General features: G+C 39.5%; 1 protein-coding gene across 13 annotated transcripts in view; it reads right to left on the bottom strand.

Annotated features, from left to right (window-relative positions):
- Positions 1-2,816: 2,816 nt before the first annotated feature.
- LOC139262901 (rap guanine nucleotide exchange factor 6-like) overlaps positions 2,817-19,880 on the bottom strand; it is a 448,770-nt gene continuing 431,706 nt past the window's right edge. For 8 of the 13 annotated variants that reach the window (XM_070878168.1, XM_070878172.1, XM_070878170.1 and 5 more), the window contains 4 exons: positions 17,301-17,526; positions 14,671-15,227; positions 7,281-7,616; positions 2,817-5,559 (listed from right to left, as the gene is read on the bottom strand). In XM_070878168.1, the coding sequence (XP_070734269.1) occupies positions 5,534-5,559; positions 7,281-7,616; positions 14,671-15,227; positions 17,301-17,526 (1,145 nt within the window). In that variant the 3' untranslated portion in view covers positions 2,817-5,533. The remainder of the gene's footprint in view (positions 5,560-7,280; positions 7,617-14,670; positions 15,228-17,300; positions 17,527-19,880) is intronic. The other 5 variants (XM_070878176.1, XM_070878182.1, XM_070878169.1 and 2 more) reach the window with 4 other exon arrangements.

The following is a 19,880-nucleotide window of genomic DNA, read 5'->3' as shown; positions in this document are numbered from 1 at the left end:
AAATGTTTTTCCTCTGAGTTTGATGGTCAATTTAGCACTGAACGATAGCACCTTAAAAAGCACCAGTTTCCAATTCAAATCCAGCAGGTGGAAAAAAACATTCATACCACTTCAACTACAGGAACTAGTCCAGGTCAGGATCACAATTGTTTTGAAAAATAAGATCAACTTCAGATAACTGAACTTGTTACTGTTTCCATGCAAACTGTCAATTATATTCATTTTACAATTTTCTAATATAAGTAAATTTTGTGCTAATAAATAACATTTCACTGTAGTGTTTGTATAGCTTCAAGAGTTGCGTTTGATTTTTCCCCCAACATGGCAACTCTTGATATATCTATAGTGTACATTTAATTTTCCCCTGCAGATCGGCAGAAACCCCATTTCCGTGGTTTCCGCCATTTTTCCACCAAAGTTAGAGGCCAATCGGAAAAACCCGAGGAAATTCCCAGTGATAATTATAGCCAAGTAAACAGCTGGTTCCTTCAAAGACAAACATTTTAGAATACATGAGGAATAAGAGCAAATATAGGGGTGTCAGCAGAGTGGTCATTAACTGGGAAACATGGCTTACATTAAGAGTACCTGTATATATATTTTACATTATTTATTTAGTAAGATTATGCAGCACGTTGGTGTAAAACAATGCGGCTTTGATTACCCCAGGCCAAGGGATTCTGAATCTTAGTTTCATTCCTTGTGAAAGTCATCAGATTTTTCCTCACAGGGAAGATGGCAAATTCCCTTTTTTCTTTAGCCACTTGTGTGTACTTTCCAATAGTCAGATGAGATTTTCATTCGTGGAGGCCTAGGAGCAAATGACCCAACTGACCCTCTTGACTGCAGCTGGTGTGTCGTCTTAGGAAATATACAGGTACAACGTCTCAAATCCGGCAACCTTGGGACCGAGACCATGCTGGTTTTCATATTTTTCCGGATTTCAGACAAGAAAATCTATAGCCCGAAAATTCCTCGCTAGGTCCGTATGACATGCACACGGAACTGGCGGGGCGCAATGCGCATGCGTCGAAAACCAGCTTTTCCGATCTGTCAAGATTTCTCCAAAGAGGATCCTCCGCATCCCCGAAGCTGATAACTAGTCCGGTTCGCCGATTTTTGAACAATAATTCCGGATTTTATTTTACTGAATATCAAATGGGATTTTCTCAAAAATGTCCGGTTTTTGGACAATTCCAATTTTTGGATAGCCGGATTTGAGACGTTGTAAATGAATGTAGCGTACTGACTGATCTATGTAAAATACAAAAAAAAAATCTGAATAGTTATACTTTAATTATGAAAGCATTTTAACAATCTCTGTACACTAAATCTCTTAATCCTGCTTTGCAAAAACATAAATTCCAGTAGAGCAATGGGAAACAGTCCCATCCCAATTGTTGGTGCAAAAAATATCAGTATCAACTTGAGTTATGAAAAAAATGTGTCTCAGAGGACATCTTTTTAAAAAAAATAAATGTGTTTAGAGAAAAGATTAAATGAGCATCTGTAGAAAGCACTTGAGAGTCATTAAACATAGTAGTAAATTTTGAGACATGCAGGTTTGGATAGATGGCAGTTTCCAGGATGCTCCTTTTCTTTAGGAAATCCAAGTAGAGAACAGAAAGCTCGGAGCATGGATACGCATTGAAGGGATATCCTCACTTCTTGTAAAGTATTTCCGAAAATTGATCAGGTGTGATGCTGATACTTTCAAGTTTCAGACACTCACATAACAATAATGTTGTTGTTTGAGTCATACTGTAACTCATCTTTTGCGCTGACACTCCTGTTCAAACAGCAATACCCCCTGTAAATTATGTAATTTAAGGCAAAGAAAAAAAATTCTGTGCCTGTTCTTGTATAGCTCCTTTGCATTGATGTTTTGAATAGCTCGTTATTCCTGCACTTTCCCAACAGTGGATTGTGGGTTAAGTGATGAGACTGAAACAATAATGAGAAAAACACCTTAAAAAGAGGATGGGTAGTGTGTTAGCATACTGCTGCTCTTCCACCATGGCACTTTTCTATTTCTAGCTGTCAGAGAATCTAACATGGATTTGGGAAATTCCAACTCAATCCCAAGTGAGCATGGGCCCACAACTCAAAACTGCCCGAATTTTTCAATCTAATTTAACAAATAAACTTATATTGATAGAGCCTTTCATTACCTTAGGATGTCCCAAAGCACTTCACAGCCAATGAAGTACTTTTGAAATGCAGTTACTTTTGTAATGTAGGGAAACATTTAGAAGGACCTTGGGGATGGGAAATGGATATGTCACAGTTGTGCAGTAAGAAGTGCTGTTCTAAGGCTGGAGTGAAGACATATTGATGTGGTCGAGTAGAGAGAGCTTCCCTGTCAGCTGTCACCTGGGAGTGCTTGATGTGGACAACGAGCACTTGAAATTGGAAAGTGTTCCATTCCATTCACTTATAACATTAACCCTGACTTGTGTAATCATATGGCTTTGAAGTTGACTAATTATTTTGTTTTTAAATTCACTTTCTTTCATACCATGCACTAAGTTACAATATGGGAAATCATGGGCACAAACTAGGTTCCAACATTCACCCAGAACATGATTTAAAAAAAAACATGAATATGCTATTAAAAAAGACTATGGTCATACATCATTTATTTATTGGTTTACAACTTCATTTCAATGGAATCTGAAGAAATAAACAATACATTTTATAACATTTGTTCAACAAAAATATAACAAATATGTACAATCACTGATAAAAGTACAAAAAAAGCATACAGACACCAACTGTCTTTCTAAAAGACATAAGTTACAAGTAGTATCAAAAGTATGAGAAAAAAACATTAGTTGATATTACATTATACTTTACAATTACTTTTTTTCTTTGTGAATGGACATGTGTTGAATATTTCTCTAATACCTGTATGCTTACAATGATTGTGCAGCTTATTCAATACACCTTACGCCCGATTTGATATGAATACATAGTCCATGAAGTGCACTCCAGTTATATATATTTATATATATCAAAAATAAAGCCCAAATTACCATTAACAAATGATTGTGAAAAATGCAAACAATCACCTAATGCTGAAGAGTTTTAAATTAGATTTAAATAAAGCACTGAAAAGATTTGCTACTATGAATTCTACACAATCTTTGTTGAACAAACTGATCAATATGATCAGCTAAATTTCCAAACAGTCACAGAGTAGGACAAGCAGACGCAAGCCACACTGTAATCTGAATATAAAGAAAACTAATCAGGATTTAGTTTTTTTCTTATTTATCTTTTTATATCTCCATTTATTTACACTTAAGGGGCAGGAAGCCTTTTAGTCCTTTAAGAAGGAAGTTTCTGGCGATCATAATACTGTACTTGTTTTAATTTACTATTTGGTTTCAAAAACCTTGCTGCCCCTACTATTAAATAAAGGCACAAGGAACCATTCCCAAGATTCCTGACCATAAATAATGGCCAATCACAATCTGGGAAACTAAAATTAATTCTGGCAAAAAATTAAATATAATAACTTTACCTTGCTCACCTTGTAAACTTTCCTCACCAATTAAGGTGTGAAGACAATGCCACAGTTAAATGATTTTTTAAAAAGTCAAGTAATGTCATTACACAACTACTATCCAATGTAAGAAATAAAGACGTCAGAGGCTGCTCTTGATGAAAGTAAAGTTTTTCCAGTCACATATATGATCAGATACACATACAAATAACTAGACCATCAAATAAGTAATTAAAAACTACTAGATTTTGAATGCCTTAAAGAAGTAATTCTAGGGATGAATAATCTGTATCTACTGTTCAATAGAGTTTTGGAGAAGATAGGATTAGTTAACTAATGCAAAGAATGAAGATGCAATGATTAAAAATTAACAATGTGAGCTAAACTGCATCCTAGGTAACTAAAAAACTGCAATTTATTTTCCTGCATAGCTCAACAGCCCAAGCAAACACTGGCATATTTAAATAGAATTTTAAGCAATCACATAACACAAATGCTTTCAATGATTAGCATATCTGCAGTGTTGCTCTGACAGTGAAATAAGGAACCATTGATTTCCTCATAAGCCACTTCTGTAGCTATAAATAGACCATCTTCATCTGGCCTTGGCTTAGTGCAGAACAGCTGTCTAATCCAGACAGACTCCTATCTTGTTTGTGCACACAGGGGCCAAAATTGCCCCCTTTTTAAAGCCAACAGGTAACAGGACGGTAAGGCCTTTCCACCCACTGGCGACGGAAACAAGTTTCCGCTGCACCTCATGTTTCCCGCCCCGCCCTAACCCTGTGGGGGGAATTGCCCTGTGGGAGCGGGCTGCCGCTGGTTGGTGCCACTGACAGCTTTGTGAGTGGTTGAGCGGTGCGGCCCCTCTTAAAGGGGAGGGTGCACCGCCACGGCCACCATTTTTAAAAAAATTGTCAGCCGACTCTGCAGTTGGTCCGACAATGGCGGCTGCTGGTTTGGCCGGGCCGCCAACTTGCGTGCTGGGCCACTGGCCTGGCCAAACCCCTCCCTGATGGCTCAGTGGATGCCACGGAGGCCTCACAGTGTCCCTCCCCTTTAAATGAAGGGGAGGGATGGTGCGACGCGTAAATGCGACCGTCTGCGTGGCACTGATGGACACCAGCCCGCTCCTGCCCCTCCACTGCCTCGAACAGCGCCCAAAAGCGCTGGGAGCCGGTTTTCAAAACTAACAGCTCAATTTCCCCGCGCTTTTATCCGTCTCCCGCCGGGTGGCAAAAATTCAAATTATCTGCCAAAAATAGGGCAATTTCCTCTCCCACAGTGTTTTAGAAGCTTATAACTGAATTTATACCAACCGATTATGTATTCTGCTACTTGACAGCACAAGGCACTGTGAGCAACAAGAACAATTTACAACTGATGCCACTAAAATCAGTGTGCCAAATATGTGTCAATGCGGCTTCCATTAAAATTGAATAGACACTAATTTGTATTTTAATGTTAATTACTAAACTGTGGTATAAACAGAATACACATTGAGGAGCAATGGAGAATGTTATATCCTGTTTGGGGTGCGCAATATATAATTTACCATTGTTATTTGGCTACTACCTATGTAGCATCTCGTGGCTGAAGGATTGCTAACCCAAACCAGTCTAGTTATTTGTATACTAATGCTCATATTCAAAATATGCACAAGAGATTAAATTACAATACAATTCATTAATTAAAACTACCTTACAGCCTAACATCTAATACTTCCAAAATGAAAAAGAATTTGGCAAACTTAAATTTACCAAGTACTGTACTTCAGATAGCAGGGTTGAATGCTGCTTTACAAGCTTGGAAAACTAAAGTGTATTTGATTTAATTACTGTTTACTCAAAGACAACGTGGACGGGTCTTCATGGTCTTGCCACATGCAGCACATGACACGCAGAAGGTGTACTTTAAGGCAGAAAGAATGAAAAAAGCAGCTGCCTGCATTCTGAAAAAGATAAATGTGGTCCTTAGCTGTCCTGTGTTCCACTGTCGCAGTGGTAACCTGAAAGGTTCCAAGTATCAAACTGCAGAAACCTGCTCGTCTTCTGTAAAATGGAGGAGATATTTCATTATTTCACTACCCAATTTTGTACCAAGACTAAACTGTAAACGTGAGACATTTCGATTTAAAGAAGCGATTAGGATAATGAGCGGAAATTCATTTCAATGGAGCCATTTTATGCATAAAGATAAATGTTACCACATTCAGAAATAATCGGAAATAAAGCAGTAATCTGCTTAGATTAGATTATTGCTTTGAAATCAGAACCATATAAATTATCTCTACTGTTGACTGCAGTAGGTGGTTTTATTCAATGTTACATCTTTTTAGTGTTGACAATATGTGTCATAATGTTCACACTGAAGGACTAATAGCTAATTGACAATTATGCTATAATTCTTGAAAGTTTGAAAAATAATTTGTGGTTGATTAGCAGGCAATTGTTAATCTAATATATATTTTAAAAACGAGTAACAGAATCCTGTTATCTGCAATAGGTGAACATAGACAAATCATACTTATAACCTTGCATGAGACAGAACACTTCAACTACTGCTAAAGAAATTGGGAATTGCAAAAATGTGCTTAGAAACTAAATACACTTATTTAACTATGATTGAATAATTCTATTATGTCTAGGATTGTAACAAGATGATAGAGCTTAGCACTTCAGTGCATTCAATTACAACACATTACTGAATTAAACAGAAAAATAACACAAATCACCTCAGAATACGAATAGTGTAACAATGAAACAGTAATTAGATTTTAAATGTAAAATAAACATTTAACAGGGAGGCTAAAATGGAATACGTGTGTTAAATGGAAAAGTGAACAATATTTACAAATGGAAATGGAAACCATTTAGCAACTGTTGGATTGAAAATTACTTTCACACTGGGATCTTCATGTAAACTGAGCTTGTGCTGGTCTCGCAATGAGAGGAGTTACATGGTATATGAAATGAGGCGCGTCCTCCTCACTAATTGTGTTCGTTGTCACCAGATCCAAAATTTAACAGAAACTCAGTTAGTTTGAGAATGACTGGGGACAGAAAGACCTCGAAATTGGGCCGGTAGCAGAATCAATAAAAACTTCAACAATGATCTATATATTCAGAATTTTAAAAACTTGCTAATTAGTTTGGTTCAAGAACTATTTTTTAATGATAAATCCTTTAGAAATAAATACAATTCTGGATAGTACAGTATTTTGGGGCCCAATGTATCATGGAGTTGGGAGGCACAGGCATAGTCTGGCACAGTGCTGAATCCCTGACCTCTGTTGCTTTGTCATGAAAATAAGTCAAGCCTAGGCCAGACATTTCTCGTCAGAGCAGAAGGAGAAGAAAATCAGCAGGAGAGCTGTCTCTGGGCTCTTGCGGAGAACCTTCTGGCAGCCTGCTTAGATTGGTTTTAGTAGAGCACTTCAAATAGACCACTCAAAAAACCATCACTACATTCACACTCATAGCTGAGATTTGTGTGTCGCTGAGTAGACAAAAGAGATATGTTGGGGTTTATTCCAAAAATACAGGTGAAAACTTTGAGTACAAAGATGTTTTAAAGGATTTTGCTCAAAGATGACTAAATTTTAGAATACTTAATTCTACTTTATAACACAAGATGCTCTATGTCATTTACTAATCAAGTGACTTCAGCTACTACACAAAATGACTGAATTAAAGTTAGACCAATGAATATTGAGTAATTACTAGAGGCTACTTATTTTACTTCTAAGGGTTCTTACGAATGGGCAACCTACCATCATCTTCGTTATCTTGAAAACCCTGGTGGTTAGGCTGTACTAGTCTAGGGTCGGACTCAGAGAGTTTACGCCACTGAGGTAGGCCCAGACCTTTAGGTTGGTTGCTTGACGTAGGTTGGCTAGCAATGGGAATCGGCGGCAGTCTAGTTGGGTCACACATCTGTGTTACCATCCGTGACCTTTGCAATGCCACGCTATAGTCTGGAGGTTTTAAGTGCGGATGGTGATGTCCTCCTTCCTTAACATCTGCTATTGGAATTCCCACGTATCCCGGAGGAGTGGGTGGTGGCTCTCTATACCTACCATCCCTTTGGGCTGCAGTAACACAATACACTAGCATAAGAGATAATCATTGTTACGTTAATGAGGTTCATGAAAGGAAAAGTCAATGAGATTAAAAAATATAAAGATATGAATTGTTAGGAGGTTAAGAAATATAAAATGATTAATTTCTAAACTGAAATAAAATAACAGCAGCAAAATCTAATCTAATATACTGGTGTTATCAGAGTTATAACATGCAAAGAAAACTAGCATTTCCTTATATTAGGTTCTCCACAAAAACCAGCTTCAGATTTAGATAAAGAAATAGAATCATAAAATCATATAGCACAGAAGCAGGCTATTTGGCCCACTGTGCCTGTGCCAGCTGTTTCAAAAAGCTATCAATTAGTCCCACCTCCCCTTGCTCTTTCATCACAGCTCTGCAAATTTTTCATTTTCAAGTATATATCCAAATCCTTTTGAAAGTTACTATTCAATCTGCTCCCATAACCTTTTCAGGCAATGAATTTCAGATCATAACAACTCACTGCGTAAAAACATTTCACCTCATCTCCTCTGCGTTCTTTTTGCCAATTAGCTTAAATCTGTGTCCTCTGGTTGCCGATCCACCTGCCAGTGGAAATAGTTTCTCCTTATTTACTCGATCAAAATCCTCATTCATTTTCAGCACCTCTATTAAATCTTCCCTTAACCTCCTCTGCTCTAAAGAGTACAATCCAGCTTCTCTAGTCGCTCCACTTAAATGAGGTCCCTTATCACTGGTATAATTCTGGTAAATCTCCTCTGCACCCTCTCCAGGGTCTTGATGTGCTTCCTAAAGTGTGGTGAATAGAATTTGCACAATACTCTAGCTGAGGACTAATCAGTGATTTATAAATGATTAGCATAATTTCCTTCTTTTTGTATCCTATGCCTCTATTTATAAAGCCAAGGATCCCAGATGTTCTTTCAACAGTTTTATCAACTAATCCGGCCACCTTCAAAGATCTGTGCATGTGAACCCCAGGAAATGCCTCATCTCTGCTTGGTGCTATCCTTTCATGACCTTGGTATATTGAAGAATATACCATGAGAAAAATTATGAAGATAAACTTAAATCCTGTTATGCCTGTCAATAATTAAAATGTAACTAATAGCTTACCACTGCTCTAATTGAGATCAGTTAAACTGAACCCGAGACTGCTGCTATATTGTGATGCACTAAGTGACATGACAATATCATATATGCCCAATGTCACAATAATCTTTATGCCTTTTACCTATATCACCATACCTCAACAGTACTCCAGACATGCTTTAAATTCCGTTGTGCTATATGCTTTCAACAAAGCTTCAACCTTGGGGTGACAAGAGCAGTGTTTGCTAGAATATCTTAGGAACAGGAGTAGGCCATTTAGCCCCTTGAGCCTGTTCCCCCATTCAATGAGATCAGGGCTGTGACCTAACTCCATATACTCGCCTTTGCCCCATATCCCTTAATACCTTAGGTTAAAAAAAATCAATCTCAGATTTAAAATTATCAATTGACCTAGCATCAATTGCGGTTTGCGGAAAAAGGTTCCAAACTTCTACCAACCTTTGCGTGTAGAAGTGCTTCCGAACTTCACTCCTGAAAGTCTTGGCTCTAATTTTTAGACTATGCCCCCTATTCCTAGACTCCCTTACCAGCGGAAATAGTTTATCTCTATCTATTCTATCAGTTCCCCTCAACAGCTTGAAAATTCAGGGAATACAACCCTAACCTCTCCTCATAATTTAACCCTTGGAGTCCAAGTATCATTCTGGCAAATCTACGCTGCACACCCTCTAAGGCCAATATATCTTTCCTAAGGTGTGGTGCCCAAAACTGCTCACACAATGTCATGTGTGGTCATAGAATCATAGCATGGTTACAGCAAGGAAGAATTGGCACGTCGAGCCCACGCCGGTTCTCTGCACGAGCATTTCAGCTAGTCTCACTTCCCTTTCTCCGTAGCCCTGCAAATTATTTTCCTTCATGTACTTATCCAACTCCCTTTTGAAAGCCATGATGGAGGCAGACTCCACCACCCTTTCAGGCAGTGCATTCCAGATCCAAACCACTCGCTGCATAAAAAGGTTTACGTCGCCTTTGGTGCTTTTGCCAATAACCTTAAATCTGTGTCCTCTGGTTCTCGACCGTTCTGCCAATTGGAGTATTTTCTCTCTATCTACACTGTCCAGACCACTTATGATTTTGAACATTTAGATTAAATCTCTTTTCAATCTTTTCTGCTCTGAGAACAACCCCAGTCTCTCCAGTTTACCCCCATAACTGAAGTCCCTCATCCCTCAAGTCATTCTCGTAACTCTTTTCTGCACCATCTCCAAGATCTTCGCATCTTTCCTAAAATGCGATGGCCAGAACTGGACACAATACTCCAGTTGAGGCCAAACCAGTGTTTTATACAGGTTTGTCATAATTTTTCAACCTACACTGCCACCTTCAACAATTTGTGCACATGTACCCCTACGTCTCTTTATTCATGCATTCCCATTAGGATTGTCCCCATTAGTTTTTATTTCCTCTCCACATTCTTTCTACCAAAATGTATCACTTCGCACTTTTCTGCATTAAATTTCATCTGCCACGGGTCCGCCATTCCACCAGCTTGTCTACGTCCTCTTGAAGTTTATCACTATTCTCCTCACTGTTCACTATACTTCCAAGTTTGGGTCATCTGAAAAATTTGAAACTGAGCCCTGTACACCCACATCCAAGCCATTAATATATATCAGGAATAGCAGTGGTCCTAGAACCGATCCCCTGGGGAACACCACTGTATACCTTCCACCAGTCCGAAAAACAACCATTCATCACTACTCTGTTTCCTTTCACTGGGCCAAATTCATATCCATGCTGCCACTGTCCCTTTTATTCCATGGGCTTTAGCTTTGCATATGGCACTTTGTGGAACTTTGTTGGAAATCCATGTACACCATTTCAACCGCATTGCCCTCATCAACCCCCTCTGTTACATAAGAACATAAGAAATAGGGGCAGCAGTAGGCCATTTGGCCCCCAGAACCTGCTCCGCCATTCAATAAGATCATGACTGATCTGATCTTGGGCTCAGCTCCACTTCCCTGCCTGTTAAAATTACAAACTGGGCTGTATTATCTAACAATAAAAGAAAGTCAGTCTCAAGACATTAGACTCTTCACTCCCTTATCGCTCAAAAGTCTGTCTATCTCTACCTTAAATATATTCAAAAAGTGTATCCAGGATAGTTTCCTTGAACAGTATGTTATGGAACTAACTAGGAAGCAGGCTATCTTAGATCTAGTATGTGTAATGAGGCAGGATTAATCAATGATCTCATAGTAAAAGATCCTCTAGGAATGAGTGACCATAATATGGTTGAATTTCAAATTCAGTTGGAGGCTGAGAAAGTTGGTTCTCAAACCAGGGTCCTAAGCTTAAATAAAGGAGACTACAAAGGTATGAGGGCAGAGTTGCCTAAAACGGACTGGGAAAATAGACTAAAGAATGGGACGGTTGATGAGCAGCACCAGACAATTAAGGAGATATTTCATAACTCGCAACAAAAATATATTCCAATGAGAAGGAAAGACTGTAAGAGAAGGGATAACCATCCGTGGTTAACTAAGGAAATAAGGGAGATATCAAATTGAAAATAAAGGCATACAATGTGGCCAAGACTAGTGGGAGGCCAGAGGATTGGGAAATTTTTAAAAGCCAGCAGAGAACGACTAAAAAAATGATTAAGAGAGGGAAGATAGATTATGAAAGTAAACTAGCACGAAATATAAAACAGATAGTAAGAGTTTCTACAGGTATATAAAAAGGAAAAGTGTGGCTAAAGTAAATGTTGGTCTTCTGGAGGATGAGACTGGGGAATTAATAATGGAGAACAGGGAAATGGCAGAGACGTTGAACAAATATTTTGTATTGGTCTTCACACTAAAAACATCCCAATAGTGGATAATCAAGAGGGTATAGGGAGGGAGGAATTTAATACAATTACTATCACTAATGAAGTAGTACTAGGTAAACTAATGGGACAAAAGGTGGACAAGTCCCCTGGACCTGATAGCTTACATCCTAGGGACTTATGAGAAGTGACTGCAGAGATAGTGGATGCATTGGTTGTAATCTACAAAAATTGCCTGGATTCTGGGACGGTCCCAGCAGATTGGAAAACCGCAAATATAACACCCCTATTTAAAAAAGGAGGCAGACAAAAAGCAGGGAACTATCGACCAGTTAGCCTAACATCTGTCGTTGGGAAAATGCTGGAGTCCATTATTAAGGAAGCAGTAGCGGGACATTTGGAAAAGCATGATTCAATCAAGCAGAGTCAGCATGGTTTCATGAAAGAGAAGTCACGTTTGACAAATTTGCTGGAGCTCTTTGAGGATGTAACGAGTAGGGTGGATAAGGGGGAACCAGTAGATGTGGTGTATTTGGATTTCCAAAAGACATTCGATAAGGTGCCACATAAGAGGTTACTGCACAAGATAAAAACTCACGGGGTTGGGGGTAATATATTAGCATGGATAGAGGATTGGTTAACTAACAGAAAACGGCGATTCGGGATAAATGGGTCATTTTCCATTTGGCAAACAGTGACTAGTGGGGTGCCGCAGGGATCGGTACTGGATCCTCAACTATTTACAATCTATATCAATGACTTGGATGAAGGGGCTGAGTGTAAGAGAGCCAAGTTTGCCGATGATAGAAAGATGGGGGGAAAGCAAATTGTGAGGAAGACACAAACAATCTGCAAAGGAATATAGACAGGCTAAGTGAGTGGGCAAAAATTTGGCAGATGGAGTATAATGTGGGGTTACCCACTTTGGCAGAAATAATAGAAAAGCAAATTATAATTTAAATGGAGAAAAACTGCAAAGTGCTGCAGTACAGTGAGACCTAGGGGTCCTTGTGCATGAAACACAAAAAGTTAGTATGTGCAGGTACAGCAAGTAATCAGGAAGGCAAATGGAATGTTGGCCTTTATTGCAAGGGAGATAGAGTATAAAAGCAGAGAAGTCCTGCTACAACTGTACAGGGTATTGGTGAGGCCACACCTGGAGTACAGCGTACAGTTTTGGTCTCCGTGTTTAAGGAAGTATATACTTGCATTGGAGGTTGTCCAGCGAAGGTTCACTAGGTTGATTCCGGAGATGAGGGGGTTGACTTATGAGGATAGGTTGAGCTTATACACATTGGAGTTCAGAAGAATGAGAGGTGATCTTATTGAAACTTATAAGATAATGAGGGAGCTCGACAAGGTGTATGCAGAGAGGATATTTCCACTCATAGGAGAAACTAAAACTAGTGGACATAATCTTAGAATAAGGGGTCACCCATTTAAAACTGAGATGAGGAGAAATTTCTTCTCTCAGAAGGTTGTAAATCTATGGAATTCTCTGACCTAGAGAGCTGTAGTTGAATATATTTAAAGCAGAGATATGGACAGATTTTTGGGCAACAAGGGAGTAAAGGGTTATGGGGAGCGGGAAGTGAGGTGGAGCTAAGTCCATGATCAGATCAGCCATGACCTTATTGAATGGTGGCGGAGCAGGCTCGAGGGGCCAAATGGCCTACTCCTGATCATCTGTTGTTTTACCGATTAACAGATTTGCCCAGTTTACTGTTGACAGTCTCTGTTTCATCGCATTGTCAGCCCTATCTAAATCTAGAATCTAAGTAGCCGTTTTGCGTTTCTCCCTTACAAACACTATGTTACACTTGATCATATTATGATCACTATGAGATAAATTTTCCCTCACGTATGAATTACCGCCCTGTACTTTACTGCCAGTCATCTACTGCTAAATTATATTGTCCCGGAATTTGTGATCAGCAGTGAAGGAAAGACATTCGCCACTGGCCCCAAAATAAGCTTCACACAGACATCTTGCGATTTCCGTGCCAAGAAGTTTGGGTTTTCCAACATGTAATTCAAATCAACGTAGTCCAGAACCAGGGGTCACAGTCTAAGGATAAGGGGTAAGCCATTTAGGACCAAGATGAGGAGAAACTTCTTCACTCAGAGAGTTGTGAACCTGTGGAATTCTCTACCACAGAAAGTTGTTGAGGCCAGTTTATTAGATATATTCAAAAGGGAGTTAGATGTGGCCCTTACGGCTAAAGGGATCAGGGGTATGGAGAGGAAGCAGGAATGGGGTACTGAAGTTGCATGATCAGCCATGATCATATTGAATGGTGGCGCACGCTCAAAAGACTGAATGGCCTACTCCTGCACCTATTTTCTATGTTTTTATAGTGGGAAGCCCATAGTGCGAGCTGCTGTGACGTTAACAAGCTGTCTAAACAGCCAATCAAAATGCAGAATTCTTACAGACAGCGAACCAGGAATTGCTTAAGCTTTTAAAATTCTAACTTTTAAAAAATGTTAGAGATCAAAACAAAGATTGGGACTCTTACATGGGGAAAAGGCAAACCTGAAATAAAGATGAACAAAAAAAATTTAAAATTTTTCTTCGATAAATTTGGCGCTGCACAAAATTAAAATTTGTTTTAGCAGTCAATAAGCAATCAAAACGCTGTTAAAACCCCAGTTACACCTAATCCCTTTGGTTCCAATTTTTATTGGGGTATTTAACTGCGTAGCTCCTGTGGAAGAGCTGATGATTTCTCCAGTTTCCATGATTTCAGAGATTTCACTGATTCGGCTCTGTGGGACGGGGCACAGCACAGTCTGTGGAGGAGTAGTGAATGATAGACCACAATTTCAGGATTTCCGCATTAGGCTGTGCAAGCATTAAATTCTGAAGTTGTGGTCACTTTCAAAGGCGAAATGACGTCAAACGCTGCTAGTTCGCGGTCATCAGGATCATAAATTCTGGGCCATAAATATCTCTTGCACCCCAAATACATGCTATTGTATCAAATATTCTTTTCAGTAACTTAATGCTTCCAAGTCTAACAAAATCTTTAGTAATGCAATCATTTAATAACTGAGGATGATAAAACATTTGAAATCGGGTTCACTACAGGAGCACTCTAAATTCTGCACCTGTTGCTGTTATTTCATAACTAATTTAAATTAAAATACATTGTAAATGCAAGATATTTACATGCAATTTCTCTTACCTATAAGACCCTTTTCTGTGCTTGAAGTAACAGCTTTGCAAGAGGCATCAATGTTTGGCTTAGAGTTTATAACGCTTGCACTGCGTCCAGGTGCTTCAGCTGTAGTCTCGTGCAAGCCTATTCGTTTTACGGTCCCACAGTCCGTTTCAAACTTGTCCAAATGTGAATTTGTTGAAGACATCCAGCTTTCCCTGGAATGAACACATTCAATGGTGTCTTTAGACTGAATCGGACTAGTGGTTTTAGTCAGGCCTCCAGAGTACAAGTGACAGCCTGTGGTCCAACAGTGTGTCAGTTCAATTTCTGCAATTGGTCCATCTAAAGTATGAGTATATTTAGATGCATTTAGTAGGTCCCAGCTTTTCTGATTTTGGATTGTCTGGATGTTGTCATGGGAGTTGCTGGAGCAGGAAGTCCAGCTTCCACGGCCACTGTCCGCTGCATCAATTGAGATGTGATCATTGTGTTCGCGGGCCAACTCTTCATTACTTGAAGATGTAACTGCTGTATCCATAACCAGGCACCCTCGCTTTTCAGTACTTAAAATTACAGAAGAACTGAAGGGGAAAACAAATGTGTCACTATTATTTAGCCTATGGTTGACCAATCTTTAGCTGCGTTGTTGATTAACCTTCTATGGCTAAAACCCAGATGCCCTAAGAGTTTTGATGTTTCTGCAAATTTTCAGAGTGAATAACTCTCCCCTCACTCAAGCAATATCTTGTAAGGGGAAGGGGGAACGTTAGAAGTCTAGCTTTGATGTGAATGAAATGATTTAAAATAGATATTTGCTACTGATCATTGTTGAAAAACACAATGTTAAAATTACACTCTGATATATTTCACTAAGATTATTTTAATCTACATGACAGGGCAACTGCTGGTCCATTAATACAGACAATGTTGGTATATGCATTTAGTTATGTGTACTGCATTGATGAATGACAATGCTAGAGAACTCATTTTGAATCTGACTTTGTTCAGAAAGGGGCAAAACCAAAGCCATAATTTGGTCTCCTTCCATTGTCTCAGTAACTTCTTTTACACAAATCTCTAAATATCACTGCCACTACTACGCCATTGTAACATTTCTGTTATGAAATCTGGTGTACACTCTATATTTGATATCCCTTTGAACCCCAATAAGTACAGAAGAGCGAGTTACACAGAGGTGCAAGCTAGTATCTGAGATTTATATAATGTTTTGAAGAATAGGGATGAAATGATCACAATTCTGTCCACCAATATGCTCATGTAGATGTCAAATGCGATGGTGGTCGTGTTGTACAATTAATTCTATTGCAATAGACAGATTGAACATGAGCAACTTTACGAATATGACTATGAACATCAATGACATAAGATATTCTATTCCTTAACTACATTCAAATACAGATAAATGGGACCAGTTACTAGACACTCAGACCATTCATTACATCTATTTTCAAAGACAACAAACTCATTAATAGTAATGCAGAGTAGACAAACGATAAGCAAAATAAACCAACCCCAAATACAAGCTGTTTACAATGGGCATAGCTAGAATGGTTTACATTGCATAAAGTATCATTCCACAACTGTTTTTTATCTATGAAAAATTTGACTTTTTCTTGAAATTATTTTTGAATGAAAGGCTGGAGAGTGATACAATGGTGACTTCAAGTGACCCGAAATAGCCAGTTTACAAAAAAAAAGGCCACCTCCAAATGTTTTATAATTCCAAACATGGTAAAATAGGACGCACACTCGGAATGGGCAGTTTACAAAAAGAATCTTCCGCCAACTTTTTAAATGCAGCTCGATGAAGGCAAAAGCCACACTAAACACAAGTAAAGCCTACATGACAAATGGGAGTGTATTACAAAATAGTAAACTAAGCGCAGAATTCAGATGAGATCATAAAGTACGAGAATGAAACAAGGGAAGCTATTGGTTCCTCGAGCCTCGCTAGAGTCACTGCCAGGAATACTCTGTCACCCACCCAGTGTTTTACACAACTTATTTTTTCATCATCTGCTGCTGCTACCTCGCAGTGATGCATAATGATACAGGATCTCGAAAAATATTGACCTATACTGTCTGGCAAGCAGCTTATGTTAATAAATTCCTATTAGTTTGCAAAAATGCAAATGATTATAAAAATACAAATGAGAGAACAGAACAGGGTGGAAATTACAAAACAAATCTGAATTATTTTGGAAGGATCTACGTTATTACAAATAAAGCAATAAAGAAGTCAATCTATTAAAATAGTAGCAAAAAAGACCATCAACAATAACGGAGCACCACTAACCCAAGATGAAAGATTTAATTATTCATTTTACTATTACTGTTGCATGCTGGAGTTGCTATTAATCATTTGGGCTACAGCAGTAATTACATTCTCAAATTCTTATTAATAAAACAGCCAGGCTTCGTTGAGTAGCTAAGATTTACTGAAGTATTTTTCTCCTTGAACATTTGAACAAATGTGCAGTCCTAAATCATGAAAACTTTTTTATGGTCCACATCGACTCCCAGCAATGTAACTGAAAGCATTGAATTGCCATTTAATGCTATTCCTGTTAATACGATAAATACTGCATATCCAATTTCAAGTAAATCCCACTACATGATGACTGCCATCTTACCTTGTGTAGGATTGCACAGATCTGGCTGTCGATTGCACGTTTCTCCCTCCAGCTGCTTCCACTGTATCGGGGATACTGAGGGATGGCGGAAAACATCTCTCATCCTGCATCGCAGCACACATGGAGTCAACAGAGCAATTGCTGACAATGCTGGAGCGCGATGAGATTTCACTGTGACTTGAGTCGGAGAAATTGTCGATTCTTGTAATCGGAGCCAGAGCCAAAGCTAAACATAAAATACAAGTTTAGACTCATGCAATTGTGCTGCAGGTGCTGGTTTGACACTGCTACTATTTTTGTAGTAGGGCAAGTAGACAGTATGGGAGTTACACTGGCCATCGCACTACTTTTTAAATCAGGCAAGCAGAGGCCTGTGCGCATGTACTTAAAAGCATTCATAGAGATCTGGTCAACTACCTGCATTAACTGGTGAAATTTAAGAAGTAGAAAAGAGATGGGCCCCGAAATTGACAACGGCAGGTTTTCTCAGCACGGGGAGATGGAGAGAAGAGAGGTTTTGGTCAGGATTGCCCCATATGCTGTGGGGTTTTGACTTCAAAGCATGCGTCTTTCTTTTTCAACAGGATCTCGCCCCTGCTGGAAATTAGTCTGATTGACAGGCTTGTCTCCCAAGTTGGGCAGGGAACGCTGCAGGAGCTGGTTGAGAGCCTGCTGCTGCTAGTGGGAGCTGGGTGGGTCCGATCCCCGAACCCGGAGCAGGGGAGTCCGCTCCGTAGTCCAGAGTGAGGGAGGGGGCGGGGATCCGTTGGCAAAGATGCAGCCAGCCTGGGATGGGGGGAAGCATTCCTGTTGCTCCTGGGCCCCAAGCAGTGATGTAAGGGCACTTAACCTTTGCCCGAGGCAGTCCTCGCCTCCTTTAAGCTGCCTGGGAAACCCAGCCAGACAAGGTTAAACCTGTAAGATTAAAAGTGAGGCTCTCAGCCTAAATGGCCAACCCACCACCTCCTGGGAGCGGTTGGCTGCCCGCCCCCTGTCCCACCTCTGTTAACATAGAAACATAAAAACATAGAAAAATAGGTGCAGGAGTAGGCCATTCGGCCCTTCGAGCCTGCACCACCATTCAATATGATCATGGCTGATCATTCACCTCAGTACCCCTTTCCACTTTCTCTCCATACCCCTTGATCCCTTTAGCCGTAAGGGCCACATCTAACTCCCTCTTGAATATATCCAATGAACTGGCATCAACGGCTCTCTGCGGCAGGGAATTCCACAGGTTAACAATTCTGAGTGAAGAAGTTTCTCCTCATCTCAGTCCTAAATGGCTTACCCCTTCTCCTAAGACTGTGTCCCCTGGTTCTGGACTTCCCCAACATCGGGAACATTCTTCCCACATCTAACCTGTCCCGTCCCGTCAGAATCTTATACATTTCTATGAGATCCCCTCTCATCCTTCTAAACTCCAGTGTATAAAGGCCCACTTGATCCCGTCTCTCCTCATATGTCAGTCCAGCCATCCCTGGAATCAGTCTGATGAACCTTCGCTGCACTCCCTCAATAGCAAGAACCTGGAAGTGCGCGGGTTAGAGTCGCGTTTGAGATTTAAAACATTTTTACATCTGACCTGACCTCAACCCACCCGTTTTTGGGATTAAAATTACCCCATTGATCTCACCAGTTATTTTCTACCTTTAAAAACTTAACAGTTTAGGGTTAAGGGCATTTCAAAAGACTACCTGAAATATTCGAATCTGGTTTCATGCCAGTTGTGATTATATTCCAACCAATCAAAGGTGATGTAGAAAAACACCAAAACAGAAGTGATTCCGCAGATTTATCCTGCAGTCACACTGCTCACCTTGTAGTGGGATATGAAAAACACTATGCACTAATCCATGATATATCATTTAAGTGCCCCATTAGAGGCATGTACAGAAACTGGACTCAATATTTGTCAGCAACAAACTTTGGTAGTCCTATTTACTCTCTCACCCTACTTAACATCTACGTGGACCTATCAGAAATTATTTTTCTTCAGAGTGCAAGTCTCTTCTGACATCTTTAATTATATCCATCTTCCTACTCTTCTCCCTTCCATCTGCTCTATGATGCATAGTGTTTGGGTCCACTACCAAATATGCAGGTTAGATTATTGGGATGATTAATCCCTTACCACTGAAGTATAAATAGATGTTGTTTTATGTCAATTTTTGAATATATTAGAGATGATTGAGAACTGGCAAAAAAAGCCAACGTCATCAAAACAGAATAAAAATGCAGCACCTTATTTGGCATTACTTACACTAGGGAAAGGTTAAAAGTCTGTTCTTAAATGATCTGAAACCTCTACATAAAGCACATTGTTAGATCTAGTCAGGTTTAAATACGAAATACTGTACTTTCAATTGCTCTAATTCGAGGGTAACAGGAACGTGGCTATGTTACTGGACAAGTAATCTAGAGGACTGAACTAATGATCCAGAAACATGAGTTCAAATCCCACCACGGCAGCAGAGGAAGTTAAATTCAATTAATTAAATAAATAAATCTAGAACAACAAGCTAGAATGAATCTTGAATCTACCGGATTGTCGTAAAACCCCATCTGGTTCACCAACGT

This window comes from Pristiophorus japonicus, chromosome 4 (assembly GCF_044704955.1).
Source record: "Pristiophorus japonicus isolate sPriJap1 chromosome 4, sPriJap1.hap1, whole genome shotgun sequence".
NCBI classification, from domain to species: Eukaryota; Metazoa; Chordata; class Chondrichthyes; family Pristiophoridae; genus Pristiophorus; species Pristiophorus japonicus.
The sequence above is the reverse complement of the archived record's forward strand: the minus strand, read 5'-3'. Positions and strand labels throughout refer to the sequence as shown.